The sequence below is a fragment of the Bos taurus genome, chromosome 19, assembly GCF_002263795.3.
Source record: "Bos taurus isolate L1 Dominette 01449 registration number 42190680 breed Hereford chromosome 19, ARS-UCD2.0, whole genome shotgun sequence".
NCBI lineage: Eukaryota > Metazoa > Chordata > Mammalia > Artiodactyla > Bovidae > Bos > Bos taurus.
This window is the reverse complement of record NC_037346.1, coordinates 49,782,152-49,799,033: the sequence shown is the minus strand read 5'-3', so window position 1 is coordinate 49,799,033 and position 16,882 is coordinate 49,782,152. Positions and strand designations below refer to the sequence as shown.

The 16,882-nt window shown below is 52.3% G+C and overlaps 2 protein-coding genes across 6 annotated transcripts in view; one reads left to right on the top strand and one right to left on the bottom strand.

Moving 5' to 3' along the window:
* TBCD (tubulin folding cofactor D) overlaps window positions 1-16,882 on the top strand; it is a 148,305-nt gene that overhangs the window by 117,730 nt on the left and 13,693 nt on the right. For all 5 annotated transcript variants that reach the window (XM_010816446.4, NM_174194.2, XM_010816445.4 and 2 more), the window contains 8 exon segments: window positions 2,422-2,453; window positions 5,085-5,147; window positions 6,054-6,130; window positions 7,751-7,832; window positions 13,194-13,312; window positions 14,497-14,588; window positions 15,261-15,401; window positions 16,319-16,402. In XM_010816446.4, the coding sequence (XP_010814748.1) occupies window positions 2,422-2,453; window positions 5,085-5,147; window positions 6,054-6,130; window positions 7,751-7,832; window positions 13,194-13,312; window positions 14,497-14,588; window positions 15,261-15,401; window positions 16,319-16,402 (690 nt within the window).
* Window positions 5,265-16,882, bottom strand: part of B3GNTL1 (UDP-GlcNAc:betaGal beta-1,3-N-acetylglucosaminyltransferase like 1) — a 131,641-nt gene continuing 120,023 nt past the window's right edge. The window contains exon 13 of the mRNA XM_024980962.2: window positions 5,265-14,910. The gene's annotated coding sequence lies outside the window, so the exon portion shown is untranslated. The remainder of the gene's footprint in view (window positions 14,911-16,882) is intronic.

The window sequence follows — 16,882 nt, the reverse complement described above, 5'->3', positions numbered from 1 at the left end:
CCCCCTTGCTTTCTCAGAGATGTGAGCGACTCTGGGAACTGCGTTCTCTTGGGCGGACTGCGCTCAGAAATCTTCCTGGGGGAGGACGTAGCAAGGACTGATTTTCCCTAACCCCGAACGTTTTATCTTGAGTTTGGGGTCTAAGTAAAATTAAAAGAATCACGCAGGGAATGCCTGTTCACCCTTCCCCACCTCAGTCAGTCATTCATAACATCTTGACCGTTTGCTTTCTTTCTCTCTGTATACGTGTGTTGTTTGTTTTCTTTAGTAAGTTCTGGGCCTGTTACTTCCTCTTTAAAACTCGAGAAAGGATCAGGGAAGAGCAGGGACTTTCTCCTGTGTGACCACATACGACCAGCGTCTGCACTGCACCCAGGAGGTTCCATGTGACCTCCGTGATCTGTAAGCGGAGGTTCCTTCAGCTTGTCTTCAAATGCTCTCCGTAGCCTTCTTTCCCCCTTGAGCTAGGACCTACTCAAGTTTTTGTGCTGTGTTTGGTGTTACTCAGTTAGCCCCCTTTTTGCTTTGCACGACGCAGCCTCTTTTCAGGCCAGGTGTGCTGTGTGCCATCGCACATGCCGGGTTTGCTGGGGTGCTCCCTGCATGACGGCTCTGGCTCGCCCATGGCGTGGCCGGTGCGGCCGGCTCTGGCTCGCCCGTGGCGTGGCCGGCACGGCCCTGCGGACCCTTGTGTTGCCTGTGACATCGGTGTGTTTGCCCCCTGGTGGAGACGCTGACTTGACCCCTGGGTTTAGGGACGACCTCCAGAAGGTCAGACGTGCCGGTGAGAGGCATGCACCCCCTTGCAGCTAGCAACTGGCCTGACGGTGGTTTCAAGACTCGTGGATCCTGGTTTCCAGTGCCGGCCTTGCCTGAGTCAGCCATCACCCTGTGGTCTGCCAGTGGGTGCCTGGCTGATTCCCTCATTCTTTCCATGTGCATTTTCTGAGACTTGTCTGCAAAGAGCAGCGTCCCTCCCCACTCCCACCCTGCTGTCTGCCTGTCTGATGTATCACTATAGACTCGTGCACCGCCCCCCCACCCCCGCCAACACCACGTTGTAATTTAGTAACGTCCTTGTTATTCCTTCTGTGACTTAAACCGCCCTGTACTTGGTCCACTGGAGGCTATTTAAACAGACTCTGTCGTTTTTACGTGATTCGCTTATCTTTGAGCTGGGTCTCTCTAACCTCTTCGTCTTTATTGCTTTGGTTTCTGTTCCCATCATCGTTGATTGCGTTCAGTGCAGCTTTTCTTTTCAGGTCTGTGTTTTTATTTCTCGAGGTCCTGTTTGTGTCTTGCTGTGACTCAGTCCCTCTCCTCCCCTCCTGGGACATGTGCATGAGCTGAGAGCTGTTCTGACAACCCTGTGTGTGTATCCCCTCCTCTTGGGGAGCTGCTGGGTCTGTGCGGGTTGTTTTCTTGGAGTCGTGAGGGGTGTTCTGATTCTCAGCGGGGCGCTGGGCTCTGTGGTGTTTCTGTCGCTGGGCGCCGCCTGCTGCTGTCGGGCTCTGCTCGCCTGGTGGGCTCAGTTGGACCCTTTCACAGCCGGCTCTGGAGGCCTGGCAGGGCCAAAACAAGTGGGCCGGCCGCTCAGGTGCTCCTTGCGGGGGTGTCCTGGTGCCTCGTGCCTGAGGAGGCCCGTGCTCTGCCTGAGGGGGCTCCTCCCCGCCTGTATGGGTTCCTATGCGTGCCCCGCCTTCTCCTTAGGAGTGTTTTTCTTCTTTCAGACTCAGGTGGTTTCCTTTCTCGAACGTGCAGCTCAGGGTCAGCGCTGGGGTGCTGCTCCGCAGCCCCTCAGGTTCCGGCCGCCTTGGCCTCCCCACCTTCCATCTGCGGGGGCCTCCCTGCTGGGCCCTGGCTGCTCCTTCCTTCCTCCCACACCTCTGTCTGCAAGCCTCTGGATGTTTGTCCAGTTTTCCACTTGTTTGAGGCAGGAGGGCGAACTCGAATCCTGTTCCTCTGCCTCGGCCGGAAGCCATAGCTTTCCTGCCTTCTCCCGGAGTGTTTCTTGAACTCATGTCCACCAGTTCCCCATCGTCAGCGTCCCACGTCAGTCAGGGGTCCAGGCGGGCAGCCCCTCTCCCCGATCCTGCTGGGTGATGATATCTTCCTGGTGCCTTAAGTTCCTGTAGTTTTTACAAAATAAGAGTTGAACAGTGTTTGGAGTTTGTTACATGGGATTCTGTGATATAATTCATACCAGGGATTAGAGTCTCCAGTGAAAACTGAAAATCATCTCATAAGCGGTCACAGCACATATTTTCTTTTCATAAAAAGTAGTTCACGTGGCCAACAACAAATGCAGCTCTTTAATGTCGTCTTAATATTTTTTGGAGCCTGAAGTTACATCTGTTACTCGGTGAAAATATTTACGTTTTGTATAACAAGAGTTTTAACTTTGTTTTCATTAATTTTCAGGGGTCTGGGAGGAGAGCTCATGAGACAAGCAGGTAGGTCTGAGCAACAGAGGCTGCAGGTTGTGGGGCAAGGTCCTTTCTTCCCACCACTGAAGGAAGACAAAAGTCCCAAGGCTATTTACTTACTTGTTTTCCACCTTGTAAAGTTCCCTGATGGGCTCCTTTGCAGGGACCAGTGGCCGGGCCGTTTTCTGGTCAGAGTTACCGTGGCGGTGCACCTGGCCTGCACATCCTAACTCCAGGGCTGCCTGCTCAGCCCGCTGCTTCTCCTGTGTGTGTGCACCCCAGGCTCTTAATTTTCAGCTTCTGTGGGTCCAGATACATTTTAGTAGCTACGGGGCTGGCAGCCGCTGGGGTGGGATGAATGAGTAGAGTAAGTGTCCCATGAAGGGGTGATACAGTTAGGACTGCGAATGTTGCCCTCTTTCCCTCTTCAATATGATAGATTGATAAAACAGAAGGGAGAATCAGAAGTTTCAAACGTACATGGGATTTCACGTGTGACAAAGAAGGTACGTGTTTCCAACCTGGCTGAAGAGGGCAGTTGATAGAGTGGTTGATGATGTCCCAAGGAACCACGTGGAAGGAACCAAAACTGTGTCCCCTCTGCACACATACACAAAAAGCTAAATCTCTAATTAACGGACATTTTACTGATTAATTCCTGATTAAACTTAAGTGTAGGAGGTACATTTTTTAAAACTTGAAGGAAATTTTAGGAGAAATTAAGTGATCACATTGGTCCCTAAAAAACTTCCTACCCAGGAAGTTTTCAGCCTCACCTGGTTGCTGGGGAGATGCTGGTTAGCTCCACGAGGAGGACGCGTCTTCTCGATCATATTGGCTACGTCAGAGCTGGGTGATCCTCTGCCGATGGAACGCCTGCTCTGGAGTATATGTTGTTACAGCATTTTCCGGTTGCGAAGGGCATTGTCTCTTAGGATTAAAAATGTGCAGTCTTCTGCCCTGCATGGCCACTCCTAGGACTCTGCACCCCCAAAACATGTAGGGGTGACAGGCATCCTGCTGGACAGACAGGCAGTCTGTGTGCTGATGGGATGTGTGTGGCCATCTTGTTTGACATGACAGAAACTGGAAGGAGAGCTGAGCCCAACAGGAAATATTGGATTAACAGTTTCATAACCATAGTGTGGGATGTTGCCCGTCTTCTAAAGAGCATGGGGTCTCCCGTGGTCAGTTACGTTGTTTGAGAAGAAAAGCAGTTCGGTGGCTGGAGCCGGGGAGGGGCCTGTGCGCATCCTGGCTCTGCTGGGACACCCCTCCTCTGGCCCCCAGGCCCCCTCGTGCTGGCAGGTCACATCTGTGCTCAGGACGGTGGGAGTCGGGAGTGTGAGGAGGTGGGGTGGAGTCCATGCTCACAGAGACTGCAGAGCTGGCTTCCTCGCTGGCCTGGCAGCATTTCAGAGGACAGCTGCCGCCGGTCACTGGTCCCTGGGGGGCAGTGACGGGCACCCCTGCTGAGGCATGGCGGCTGTGCAGTGGGCACAGGGAGCCTCTGTTGCTGTGGGCGCTGAGGTTGGGATTTGTTGCTGCCAGCCCAGCCTAGCCTGGCCATGGCGGGGGGCGCCTATGGTCTGTGACCCTCTGAGCATGGGAGGAGGTGTGGGAGCCATGCTCCAGCTCAGCTTAGTTTCGGGGTCAAGGCAGGAGCAAGGTGGTGAAGACGGGGTCAGGGCACCGAGCTGACAGGAGGAGCGCCTGTGCTCTCTCAGCCTGTGAAGGTCCGTGATGGGACCCCCAAATTACATGGCCACCAAAATGTCAGTAGTGGTTTTCTATCTTATTTTTCTGTAGTGTTAGATTTTTTCCAGCAAATGCAAACTACTCATTCAGTAGGAGAAAACCATTAGGCTGTTCTATTGTAGTGACCGAGGTAGGGGTGCATTTGCTGTGTGAATGGGCAGCGTGAGGAGCCATGTGGGATGGGCAGAGCCACGTGGCCTGTGGGCAGGCGCCGGGCAGGTCAGAGCCTCCTTGGTGCCAGGACAGCCATGTGAGGCCACCACACAGAGGCTCAGGTGTCCTTGTGGTGGTGGCCGCTGAGCAGCTCTACTGGTCTATGTTTCCACGCGCAGAAGTGGTAGTTTATTAAAACGGACACTGCATTATTTACAGAGGTCAGGAATTTACCAGAGCTTTGTGCACTGTGGCTCATCTGGGGACTGTCCCGTCGGGGTGATACGTGTTACCTCCTCTGACCCTGTCCGGACCCTGGTGCTGACCTGAGGTGGGGGAGCCCCCCTCCAGGGGAACTTGCTTCTCCGTGGTCCTCATCGGGCAGGTGCCTGCTGCTCAGCCACAGCGCCTGGTCACTTGTGGGTGTCCGTGGTTTGAGAGCTGAGTTGTCTGTCCCTGGGGGTTCGTATGGGGTCAGACCTGCGGCCTCCACGTGTTGCTCCCTTGTCTGGGCAGGGTTCCCCGAGGGCACCAGCGTGATGCTGCTGCTCGTGGCTCCTGGCACTGCCCCCGAGCCTGGGCCAGGTCTGGTGCTGAGGACATGCTGGGGGCTCGCCCCCGACGCCCACGCTGAGGGGCAGGGGCGGGAAGGCGGTGCTGGCCGCGCCGGGCTCCGGTGCGGCAGGGTGGGTGCTGGGATGGACACTTTTGGGGAAATGACATTGCGTTCATCCTTTTTCTTCCTAGTGTGCATTTTAATAGAAAACGTGGCCCTTTCCAAAATGCCCTTCAGAGGTGACGCCGTGATCGGTAAGTGCACCTCTCCAGCGACTCACATTGTGGCATTTTTTTCCAGAACTAATTCAGCTTGAAAAGTGAAGACCAACCTGTTAGGGTGGATGGTAAATTCCATCTTGTTAGTATCTGTTTTAAGTTGCTGTTAAGAACCCACTGTAAACAGGGAGCATCCCCCACACTCTCCCCACAGAAGCAGAGATTCTTCCTTCTCTTCCAAGGGCTCAAGCTCCTTCCTCAGGGCTCCCGACTGGAGCTCTGCCTGTCACGGCCGTGCCCAGCACCAGGCATTCTCAGCCGTTCCTCTCCCATTTGGACAGTGCCAGCCCGAGGGGCGAGAGCGGAGGCCCAGCAGCTGCCTCGGCTCTTCCAGGGGTGGCAGTCAGGCCCCGGTGCTGGTCTGGAGCGTCTCCAGGCTCTGACGTTGTGGCCGCTGGTCACAGAGAGGTAGTAAGAAAAGCCTTGGGGTCACCGCCCCTGCTGGCTGTGCTGGCTCTTTGCTTTACAGCCTCAGAAGTTCTGTAACTTGAGGAAGAAGCAAAAAATGAGTTAGTGTTTGTTTCCAAGTATTAGATCTAGTTGAATTTTGTGTTTGATTTTTATTGGTGGGGGGATTGTTCAGGGAAGAAGTACAGGCAAAGACCACTTGAAGCTTGCAGGGGTAAAAGGAGAACAAAAACTTGCCCATCGTGACAGTTTTCACATTTCAACAGCAGAAAGAAGAGTTTACCCCTATAGGTGGAGAGGGCAAAGGCCTTTAGAATTTCATTCGACCTGGAGAGCATGTACCTCAGATTTCCTGCAGGTTCCTCTCAAAGGTCACTGTCTACTTTGACTTGAGAGGTAGAAGATCTGTGTGGTGTTGTTTTTAATTTGATGCAAATGTTCTTTACCAGCTGAATGAATTTGTTTCTTTGACAGATGGTTGGCAGTGGCTGATAAACGACACCTTGAAAAACCTCCACCTCATTTCAAGTCACTCTCGACAACATATAAAGGTGTGGGGAGCAAAGGCTCTCTGGCTTTTGCACTGTGTATAAATATTTGAGTGTTTCAAAGGTCTTTGTGCATTTTGAGTCCCTTTTGTAGACCAACATGATTGATAAATGCCAATAATTATATTTGGAATTCTGAATGATATTGTTTATGTAATTTATGATCGGGACAACTAATGCAGCCATCATTGACCAGAATATTTAAATTTTTTATTATTGTTTCTAGTTTTATTAATTAATTTGCCTTCTAAACGTGTTCCCTATTGAGCTGTATAATTTAGGGCTGGAGGCTCCTGTTGTGATGCTCACGTGCGGATGAGCAAACTGCTAGAATCGTGACAGCATGTCAGTGTCAGTCACGTCACGTGAGCAAGAGTGTGTGGTGTGTGTCCCCATCCCCGTGGCCACTGCTGTCCTGCCTCAGGACAGGTGAACTTTGGACTAACAGAGTTGCAACCCCTACCCCCGTGCAGAGATAATAGCCTTGGTATTGATAATGACTAGGCTTTGATGTGGAGGATGAAGGACTGGAAGTAGATATTGGTCTTTCTTGTAGCTCTCCAGCCTCCTGTGTCTCAGTTTTTCTGTTGGGTGAATAGAACATATCTTCAGTCTTCATCCCTTTTTCTATAAGTAACTTTATCGTTCTGTAGGATCCAGGTACAGTTTTACTAGTTGAATTTGAGTTCTTCATGATCGGTGTCAGAATTCCTTTTAAAAACAATCCATAGTTCATTCACACCAGTCGTGACCGTGTGTGAACCTGCTCCTCTGATTTGTGCGAGGACACCCCTCCCCCAGCACCTCCGTTGGTGCTCCCTGATCTGAAGGAGCCCTGGGAAGACCCAGGCTTCCCTGGTAGCTCAGTTGGTGGAGAAGCCACCTGTAGTGCAGGAGACCCTGTTTCGATCCCTGGGTTGGGAAGATCCCCTGGAGAAGGGAACTACCCACTCCAGTATGCTGGCCCGGAGAATTCCATGGACTGAATAGTCCATCGGGCCACAGAGTCAGACATGACCAAGCGACCTTCACTTGGGAAGAACACAGGAACCCAGCATTTGCCCCGTGTGGTCTTTACCACGAGAAAGGCTGAGGTGAGCCACTGTGGAGGCGACAGGAGGGCCAAGGGCCTCTGTGGTGTGAACCCCATTCCTGCGCTTTGTCCCCTGAGGTGCCCCAGCCTTGGGTCAGCCCTTCCTCCTTGTCCAACCAGCCCTGTTCCCAGCAGTCCTGGGCCCCCAGCTCCACTGCATACTAGGCCTCTCTGTGGCTCACCTGAGGGGCCTTGCCATGCAGCTTCTGGTGTTTAACACACTTTTCCATCATTATTTCAGCTGGGAAAGAAGAAAACACCACATTTCATTATTGCCTTTCACATGGAGAGACGTGAAATTTGCACTGTATGGAGAAAATAACTTTTATATCCAGTGTATTAGTTGCAGAGAATAGTAAACTTATGACCACATCTGACTGACGATGATGACAATGTCTAGCAGACATACCAGAAAGAATGATGTCATCAGCCTCTGGGTCTTTCAAACCAAGTCACTGGCCTGACCGCAGGGCCACCTGGCTGCTCCTTGACCAGGAGCCTGCAGCTCACTCACGTCTCCTCCGTTTCAGGAGGCGGCTGTGTCGGCCCTGGCCGCCCTCTGCAGCGAGTACCACGCCCAGGAGCCTGGGGAGGCAGAGGCTGCCGCACAGGGTGAGTGGGTGTCTGCACTCAGCCCTGCACCCAGTGGGGCTGGGGGTGGGTGGCTGTGGGGTGCCTGCCTCTCCTGCTGTGGTGTGGACGGGCCTGGGGGGTAGAGAGAGTGGGCTGCAGGCCGTGGTGATGCCACCCCTCCTCAGCCCCTCCCATCCTCACCTGGAGCCAGACTTCTCTGAGGCCACGTGGGCTCCACTTCCCGGATGTTACCACTTTACTGTAGAATCAACTCTTATTTCAGCGGTGTTTTGTTAAGTTATGTTTTTAAGTCCACTGGGCCCTGTTTTGGACTTTGGAGGCTCCCAGTGCTGTGGTGGAGCTCTGTCTCTGGGAGGACCTCTCTTCTGTCCTGTCCCTGGTCTTCCTCGGGGCCCAGCCCTCATTATCAGGGGACGGTCATTCGCACTCGTTCCCCAGGCTCTGTCAGCTCAGAATTGTCCGCTTCTGCTGCCTTCCCACGTCCTCCTGCTTTCATGCTTTTTCCTTGGAGTCTGTTCATTCAGTGATTACTTGACTGACTTTTCTATTTCATGGTTAAGTGCATTTAGAATTTTTGTATGACCCACAATGCTTTTCTGGCACGTGTCCTTCATGTGTTATTATCTTTTCCTCTTCCCATGAACAGCGTCGGTGTAGCTGTCTTGTTGCATGTCTTTGCATCAGTTGGGTTTTCCGGAACTAGCCTCCAAGCTGCAGTTTATCTGACACGTCACACGGTCCTGTTTGTAGGGTCTAGTTCCGGAGTGGGAGTTTCATATTAAAAAGCTTTGTATTTACACGTTATGTGGCCTGGAGCTTTCCCTTGTATCATAATACAGAATATTTATTACAGTTACTTCAAAAATATATGGAACACTTCAAAAATTATTTTAAGTATGGAAGAATCATGGGTTATTTTTCAGTCGCTAAGTCTTGTCTGACTCTTTGCGGCCCCATAGACTGCAGCATGCCAGGCTTCCCTGTCCTTCACTATCTCTCATGAGTGTATTCAAACTCATGTCCATTGATTTAGTGATGCCATCCAACCCTCTAATTTTCTGTCACCCTATTCTCCTGCCCTCAATCTTTCCCAGGATCAAAGTCTTTTCCAATGAGTTGACTCTTTGCATCAGGTGGCCAGAGTATTGGAACTTCAGCTTTAGCATCCGTTCTTCCAACGAATATTTGGGGTTGATTGCCTTTAGGATTGGCTGATTTGATTTCCTTGCTGTCCAAGGGACTCTCGAGTCTTCTCCAGCACCACAGTTCAAAAGCACCAGTTCTTCGGTGCTCAGCTTTCTTTATGGTCCAACTCTCACATCCATAGATGACTACTGGAAAAACCATAGCTTTGACACTACATCCCTTTGTCAGCAAAGTGATGTTTCTGTTTTTAAATATACCGTCTAGGTTTATCATAGCTTTTCTTCCAAGGAGCAAGTATCTTTTAATTTCATGGCTGTAGTCACTGTCTGAAGTGATTTTTGGAGTCCAAGAAAATGAAGTCTGTCCCTGTTTCCATTTTTTCCCCATCTATTTGCCATGAAGTGATGGGGAAACAGTGGAAACAGTGTCAGACTTTATTTTTGGGGGGCTCCAAAATCACTGCAGATGGTGATTGCAGCCATGAAGTTAAAAGACGCTTACTCCTTGGAAGGAAAGTTATGACTGACCTGGATAGCATATTAAAAAGCAGAGATATTACTTTGCCAACAAAGTTCCATCTAGTCAAGGCTGTGGTTTTTCCAGTGGTCATGTACGGATGTGAGAGTTGGACTGTGAAGAAAGCTGAGAGCCAAAGAATTGATGCTTTTGAACTGTGGTGTTGGAGAAGACTCTTGAGAGTCCCTTGGACTGCAAGGAGATCCAACCAGTCCATTCTAAAGGAGACAAGTCCTGGGTGTTCATTGGAAGGACTGATGCTAAGGCTGAAACTCCAATACTTTGGCCACCTGATGCGAAGAGTTGACTCATTGGGAAAGACCCTGATGCTGGGAGGGATTGGAGGCAGGAGGAGAAGGGGACGACAGAGGATGAGATGGCTGGATGGCATCACCGACTCGATGGACATGAGTTTGGGTGAACTCCGGGAGTTGGTGATGGACAGGGAGGCCTGGCGTGCTGTGATTCATGGGATCGCGAAGAGTCGGACACGACTGAGCGACTGAACTGAACTGAACTGAACTGTTGGACCCAGATGCCATGATCTTAGTTTTTTGAATGTTGAGTTTTAAGCCAGTTTTTTCACTCTCGTCTTTCACCTTCATCAAGAGGGTCTTTAGTTCTTCACTTTCTGCTTTTTGCATATCTGAGGCTGTTGATATTTCTCCCTGCTGTGTTGATTCCAGCTTGTAATTCATTCAGCACAGCATTTCACATGATATACACTGCATGTAAATTAAATAAGCAGGGCGACTGTATACAACCTGACATACTCCTCTCCCAACTTTCTACCAGTCTGTTCCATGTCCGGTTCTAACTGTGGCTTCTTCACCTGTAAACAGGTTTCTCAGGAGGCAAGTAAGGTGATCTTGTTTTCCCATCTCTTTAAGAATTTTCTGCAGTTTGTCGTGATCCACATAGTAAAAGGCTTTAGCAAAGTTAATGAAATAGATATAGATGTTTTTCTGGAATTCCCTTGCTTTTTCTATGGTCCAGTGGAGGTTGGCAATTTGATCTCTGGTTCCTGAAAGATGATGCTGTGAAAGTGCTGCACTCAATATGCCAGCAAATTTGGAAAACTCAGCAGTGGCCACAGGACTGGAAAAGGTCAGTTTTCATTCCAATCCCAAAGAAAGGCAATGCCGAAGAATGCTCAAACTACTGCACAATTGCACTCATCTCACACGTTAGTAAAGTAATGCTCAAAATTCTCCAAGCCAGGCTTCAGCAATATGTGAACCGTGAACTTCCTGATGTTCAAGCTGGTTTTAGAAAAGGCAGAGGAACCAGAGATCAAATTGCCAACATCTGCTGGATCATAGAAAAAGCAAGAGAGTTCCAGAAAAACATCTATTTCTGCTTTATTGACTATGCCAAAGTCTTTGACTGTGTGGATCACGATAAACTGTGGAAAATTCTTCAAGAGATGGGAATACCAGGCCACCTGATCTGCCTCTTGAGAAATTTGTATGCAGGTCAGGAAGCAACAGTTAGAACTGGACATGGAACAACAGACTGGTTCCAAATAGGAAAAGGAGTACGTCACGGCTGTATATTGTCACCCTGTTTATTTAACTTATATGCAGAGTACATCATGAGAAACGCTGGACTGGAAGAAACACAAGCTGGAATCAAGATTGCCGGGAGAAATATCAATAACCTCAGCTATGCAGATGACACCACCCTTATGGCAGAAAGTGAAGAGGAACTAAAAAGCCTCTTGATGAAAGTGAAAGAGGAGAGTGAAAAAGTTGGCTCAAAGCTCAACATTCAGAAAACGAAGATCATGGCATCCAGTCCCATCACTTCATGGGAAATAGATGGGGAAACAGTGGAAACAGTGTCAGACTTTATTTTTCTGGGCTCCAAAATCATTGCAGATGGTGACCGCAACCATGAAAATAAAAGACGCTTACTCCTTGGAAGGAAAGTTATGACCAACCTAGATAGCATATTCAAAAGCAGAAACATTACTTTGCCAATAAAGGTTCGTCTAGTCAAGCTATGGTTTTTCCTGCGGTCATGTATGGATGTGAGAGTTGGACTGTGAAGAAGGCTGAGCGCTGAAGAATTGATGCTTTTGAACTGTGGTGTTGGAGAAGACTCTTGAGAGTCCATTGGACTGCAAGGAGATCCAACCAGTCCATTCTGAAGGAGATCAGCTCTGGGATTTCTTTGGAAGGACTGATGCTGAAGCTGAAACTCCAGTACTTTGGCCACCTCATGCGAAGAGTTGACTGATTGGAAAAGACTCTGATGCTGGGAGGGATTGGGGGCAGGAGGAGAAGGGACGACAGAGGATGAGATGGCTGGATGGCATCACTGACTCGATGGACGTGAGTCTGAGTGAACTCCGGGAGCTGGTGACGGACAGGGAGGCCTGGCGTGCTGTGATTCATGGGGTCGCAGAGAGTCGGACACGACTGAGCGACTGATCTGATCTGATCCGCTGCCTTTTTAAAATCCAGCTTGTACATCTGGAATCATGGATGCAGTAGTCTAAATCTACTTTTTGGGAATTTTTCCAAAAGTTAGAAAATACTTTGTCATCTGATCCTGATAGACTTTCTGAGTTAGTGACGTTATACTGTGTCCTCGTACCACACGCAGTTCTACCTAAAGAGCCAGCACAGTTGGCCCTCTGTGTCCGCAGACTCCACGTCTAGAAAGAGGATTTTCAGCTGAAGTGTGTTATCGTAAGTTCCGCCAAAGGTGTCCGTGCAAGTGGAATTCGTTTCCCCCACCCTGATGTATGAGGACGGAGGCTTTCACACACACGTTACAGAAGCCTTGCTGTGTTGAAGTGTAAGCGGTGGTGGCACCGCCTCTTCGGTTGTGGTGGGTGCAGAGCAAGGGTATCCAGCTTTCCTCGACTTCGGAGCTGCCTTTCCAGAGAACAGAGCTGTTTTCCACTTGACCTCCTTGAATTCTTGAATAGCTTCAGGGCCCCTTTTCCTGTGAAAGTGAAAGTCACTCAGTCCGTGTCCGACTCTTTGCAACCCCGTGGACTGTATAATCTATGGAATTCTCCAGGCCAGAACACTGGAGTGGGTAGGTAGCCTTTCCCTTCTCCAGGAGGCCTTCCCAGCCCGGGGGTTGAACCCAGGTCCCCACATTGTAGGCGGATTCTTTACCATCCTGTCCTGTGTCTCCCTGTCAAACCTCTGTTTCGGTTGCTCTCCAGTTCCCATGACTGGCCTCTCCCGTGTGGGAAGGTCTGCTTTCCCAGCCCTGTGCTCTCTCAGTCTGACTGACTGCACTGCCCGTTTCTGCCCGACCGGCCGTGGGTGTCTCGTGCGGAGCGGCCCCTGCACCCCTGCTGCGCCTGAGCACCTAGCCCTGGGGGTCCCACTTGGGACCACATTCGCTCTCGGTCTTTGAGGAGGTATCCTCATCATCTGAGGAAAGCATTTGTGTTCTTAGTGAATAAAAAACAGAAGTTTGACCGTGTTGACTACCGGTAAAACTGTTGGCTTTATTTTCTCAAGAGTGAAATTGTGTATTAAAATTGCTTATGAAAATCTTAAAACCACCTACTGAAAACCTCTTTTCTTCAATCTGGCTGATTTACGCTGCTTTGAAAACACGTCTGCTCTAGGCGTCTAAGTCGCCCCTCCTTCCTTCAGCCACTGTTTGCTCATCTTCTGGACTGTACTTGGGGAGTGTGTCTTGTGGATAATGGACAACAGTGGTCACGCTCTGGTCCTTTCTTTTCAGAGGAGCTGGTGAAGCTGTATCTCGCTGAACTCCAGAGCCCCGAGGAAATGACTCGCTGTGGCTGTGCCCTGGCCTTGGGCGCCCTGCCGGCCTTCTTCCTGAAGGGCCGGCTCCGGCAGGTGAGGCTGGCCTAGCATGGCGGGGGCCGTGTGGGACCGGACCCACGAGCAGGGTATGTAGGCTGAAGGGGTTCCTGCAGGCCAGCGTGTGCATCCGTAAGGAAGGGGAGGGGAACACCCAGGGCAGTGAGTGGTCTGTGAGAGCCTGGTGAGCAGTCTAGCTGAGGAGGCTTGGGGGAGCTGACTCCTTGGCTGAGGAGGTAGCCTCGGCCTCCGTGGAAACACCCCCAGCCTTTCCTTGCCTGTGGCGTGCCATCCAGCCTTTTCTGCATTAGGAGCAAATGTCTCCGGCCTTATCTGGGAAGGCTGCCCCCGTGGCCACGTGAAGGGTCCCAGGCCTCCCACCCCAGAACTCCTCCTGGGGAGGGGCCTTTTCTCCCCAACACGGGGTCCTATGCTCTGGCATGGCCGGGGGGCAGGGTTCTGCTTGCCCTTGAGTTCCATGATCCTCGGCCTGTCTCCTTTCAGGGTGATCCATCAGCTCCCCTCATACCCTGACTCGGCTCCTGAGCTCCCTGGGAGAGTGGGTGCCAGAGTCAGACCTAGGAGACCCTGCCGGCCTCAGCCCACCCAGCTCTTCCCTTTGTGCTCCCCTTTCCCTCGACTCAAACGTCAGTCATGGTCCTGGCGGCCCACCTCCCAGGTGTCACTGTGGCCAGGTGCCTGGCACACATGTGCCCTCACCTGTGTCGCCTTCCCCTGCCCCTGACACCTTGGGATCCAAGGCACCAGACCAGCTTAGGTATCAAGATGGGGAGCAGACCATCCAGACCCTGCCCGGGGGCTTTTCTATTTGAAGCACCTGGCATTTAGAACGGAACTGTCACTTCCAGAGTAACTGGTGAAGATGTGAGCAGCTGGGCACTTTCCAAGCAGGGAGCGGGAGGGAATGGCTGGCCTTGGGTGCAGGGTCTTGTCCTGGAGGGAGGAGGCAGACTGGCAGAGATGGCCTGAGTGCCAGTGATGGGGGCGTGGGTAGGAGGGTCGTTAGGAGCCAGCCGTGGGAAGTGCTGGAGGCGCCTCTGCCCCACTCGGGCTCTGTGTGTGCTCCAGAGCATGTGGTCTACCCGGACAAGCCGCCAGCCATGCTGTGCTGTGTTCCGGGCACAGGGTGCCAGGCCAGGCCTCCACCTGCGTGCACGTACGTGCGTCTTCAGGCCCGCAGTTCTGCCTTTGCTTTTCAGGTTCTAGCAGGCCTGAGGGCCGTTACCCACATTTCTCCCAAGGACGTGAGCTTTGCTGAGGCCAGGCGGGATGCCTTGAAGGCCATCTCTAGGTGAGCCCTGCTGGTTTTTCTCTCCAAAGTCACTGTCCTCTCAAAAGCCAGTGACCGAGCATGAAGGGATGTTCACAGCAGTTTGTGTGAGAATACCCGTGGGTCAGGGGCTGAATCTACTTTGAGGCAAACATTTTTATTTTCTAGTTTCTTCTCTTTACAGAGGACTGTCTGAGACATGCCAACTCATAGAGGATCATTACGGTTTTGTCATAATGAATAATGAAACCCATAGTGCACTTACCTCTGTGTTTTGGGGACAGTGGGCCTGCTCAGGAACTGGGGCTGAGTTATCTGCTCGTGACCGTGGCCCCCCGGTTGCCTGTGTGGAGGGAATGCTGACGTTAGTCACACACATGCACGTCGGGAGGGGTTGCCCTTTCTCTGACAAGCCCTGTGGAGTGCCTTCTGTAGGATGGCGGGGTAGGAGGGGCCAGCCACAGCCAGCCCCCAGTGCACCCTGAAACTGTAGACGCTAGAAATGTGGCTTGGCGACGTGTCATTCAGCATTGCATTAGTGCAGGAGCATTATGAGTCTGCTTCTGAGGTTATGGGTCTGTTCTGAGGGCATCCTGGCAGGAAAGACACATCCAGCCAAAACGACAAGAACGGCAGGAGAGCTTGCATGGGATTCTCAGACGTTAGCTGGGTTTCACACGTTTTTAATTTTAGGATTTGCCAGACTGTCGGTGTGCGGGCAGAAGGGCCTCCGGACGAAGCTGTGTGCAGAGAGAACGTCTCCCAGATTTACTGCACGCTGCTGGACTGTCTGAAGGATTACACCACCGACAGCCGCGGGGACGTGGGCGCCTGGTGAGGCGCTCGTGCTGTCCTCGTCCCCTGCTCTTCTCATGAGTGTCCCACCAAGGCCAGAGGTGGTCCATGTCGCTGCTCTGACCCTGGCTGGGCTCTTGATCCCCAGGGCAGTGTGGGCGATGGTGCTCTGCCTGCAGCCGGGGCTCACGTCTGCCCGGGACATGGGGCCCGTCTTCCTGGTTCTTTTTGTGCCGTGTGGCTCTCGAGCGGATCCTGGACACTGAGGACGCTCTGGTTCTGCTTCGTCCTTCCAGAGGGCGCTGACGGCTCTGCAGCAGGCAGCGGGCCTGCCTCGAATGCAGAGCCATGGTCTCCATCTCGCCTGGTGTAGGCGGCTGCTCAGGGTCTGGTCTTCTGACCGCGTGATGGTGCATGCTACCTCCTGGGTGGTGCTCTCTCCTTGGCAGGAGGGTGGATGCCCCAGGTGTGTAGTCCCTGCTGACCCTGGTAATGTGGGGCTGTTTGTGGTCCCCATTGCCCAGCTGGACTGAGTGTTCTTTGTCCCAAGTTTGAAATGGTGCTCTTACTCTGGAGTTAGCCCAGCAAACAGGAGCTATTCTACATACATTTATCCCTCAAAAAGCCTTTAAAAGTTTTTTTGCCAGGAGGAAAAAACAAACCGACTTTGTAGAGTGGGTATGTTCTGTGCTTAAAGGTTCAGGGGGAACCAGCGCTATTTCTCTGTGCACTATTGGAGAGTTTTCTGGGCCCTGGCCATTTGTCTTTGGGTGTCAGGTGTTTCTGAGGTAATATGTGAGGGAAGCATCCTCAGAGAAGGGCTGCGAGCAGCCTTTGTCGAGCCTCCTGCGTGTTTTTTGTCCCGGGTTGAGGGCGCCAGGCCCTGCCGAGTGGCTGATGGTCACGTAGCACCTGGGGCAGTAGGCCAGCTCCTCAGCCCCTCCGTGTCTCTGCAGGGTCCGCGAGGCAGCCATGACCAGTCTGATGGACCTGACTCTCCTGCTGGGTCGGAACCAGCCAGAGCTGATCGAGGCCCCCCTGTGAGTCTGTTCTCCCCGTGTGGGGAGAGGGGCAGCCCAGGCCCTCCCTCCTGACACCAGGGCCCCTGCCCCTGGCTCAGCCTCTCCTGGGGTTCAGGCCTGTTGGAGGACAGCCAGCTCCTGACCTCAGGGCCCCTGTGCCGCTGGAGACTGGCCATCCTGTGCTCTGTTGGTGCCCTGGGCACCGGGCTGCCTCTGGGCACCTTGCCAGCTTGGGGTCACCATGCCCCCTCCATTGCTCTTGTCCAGGCCCCTGAGGAGACCCGGGCTGGCTTCCCCAGCAGCCCCCAGCTCAGTTCCTCTGGCTACAGATGCCCCTTCCTCCATCTCTTCCCCTTCTTGGAGCCCATGGTCATGTCAGGCCCACTGCTTCCACTCTAGACCTCCCGCGCGGGCTTCTGAGGCGTCAGGTCCCATCCCACCCGCCGCCAGGTTGGCCCAGGTGCCCACTCTCCGGTTCCAGACGCGCTAACCCTGCAC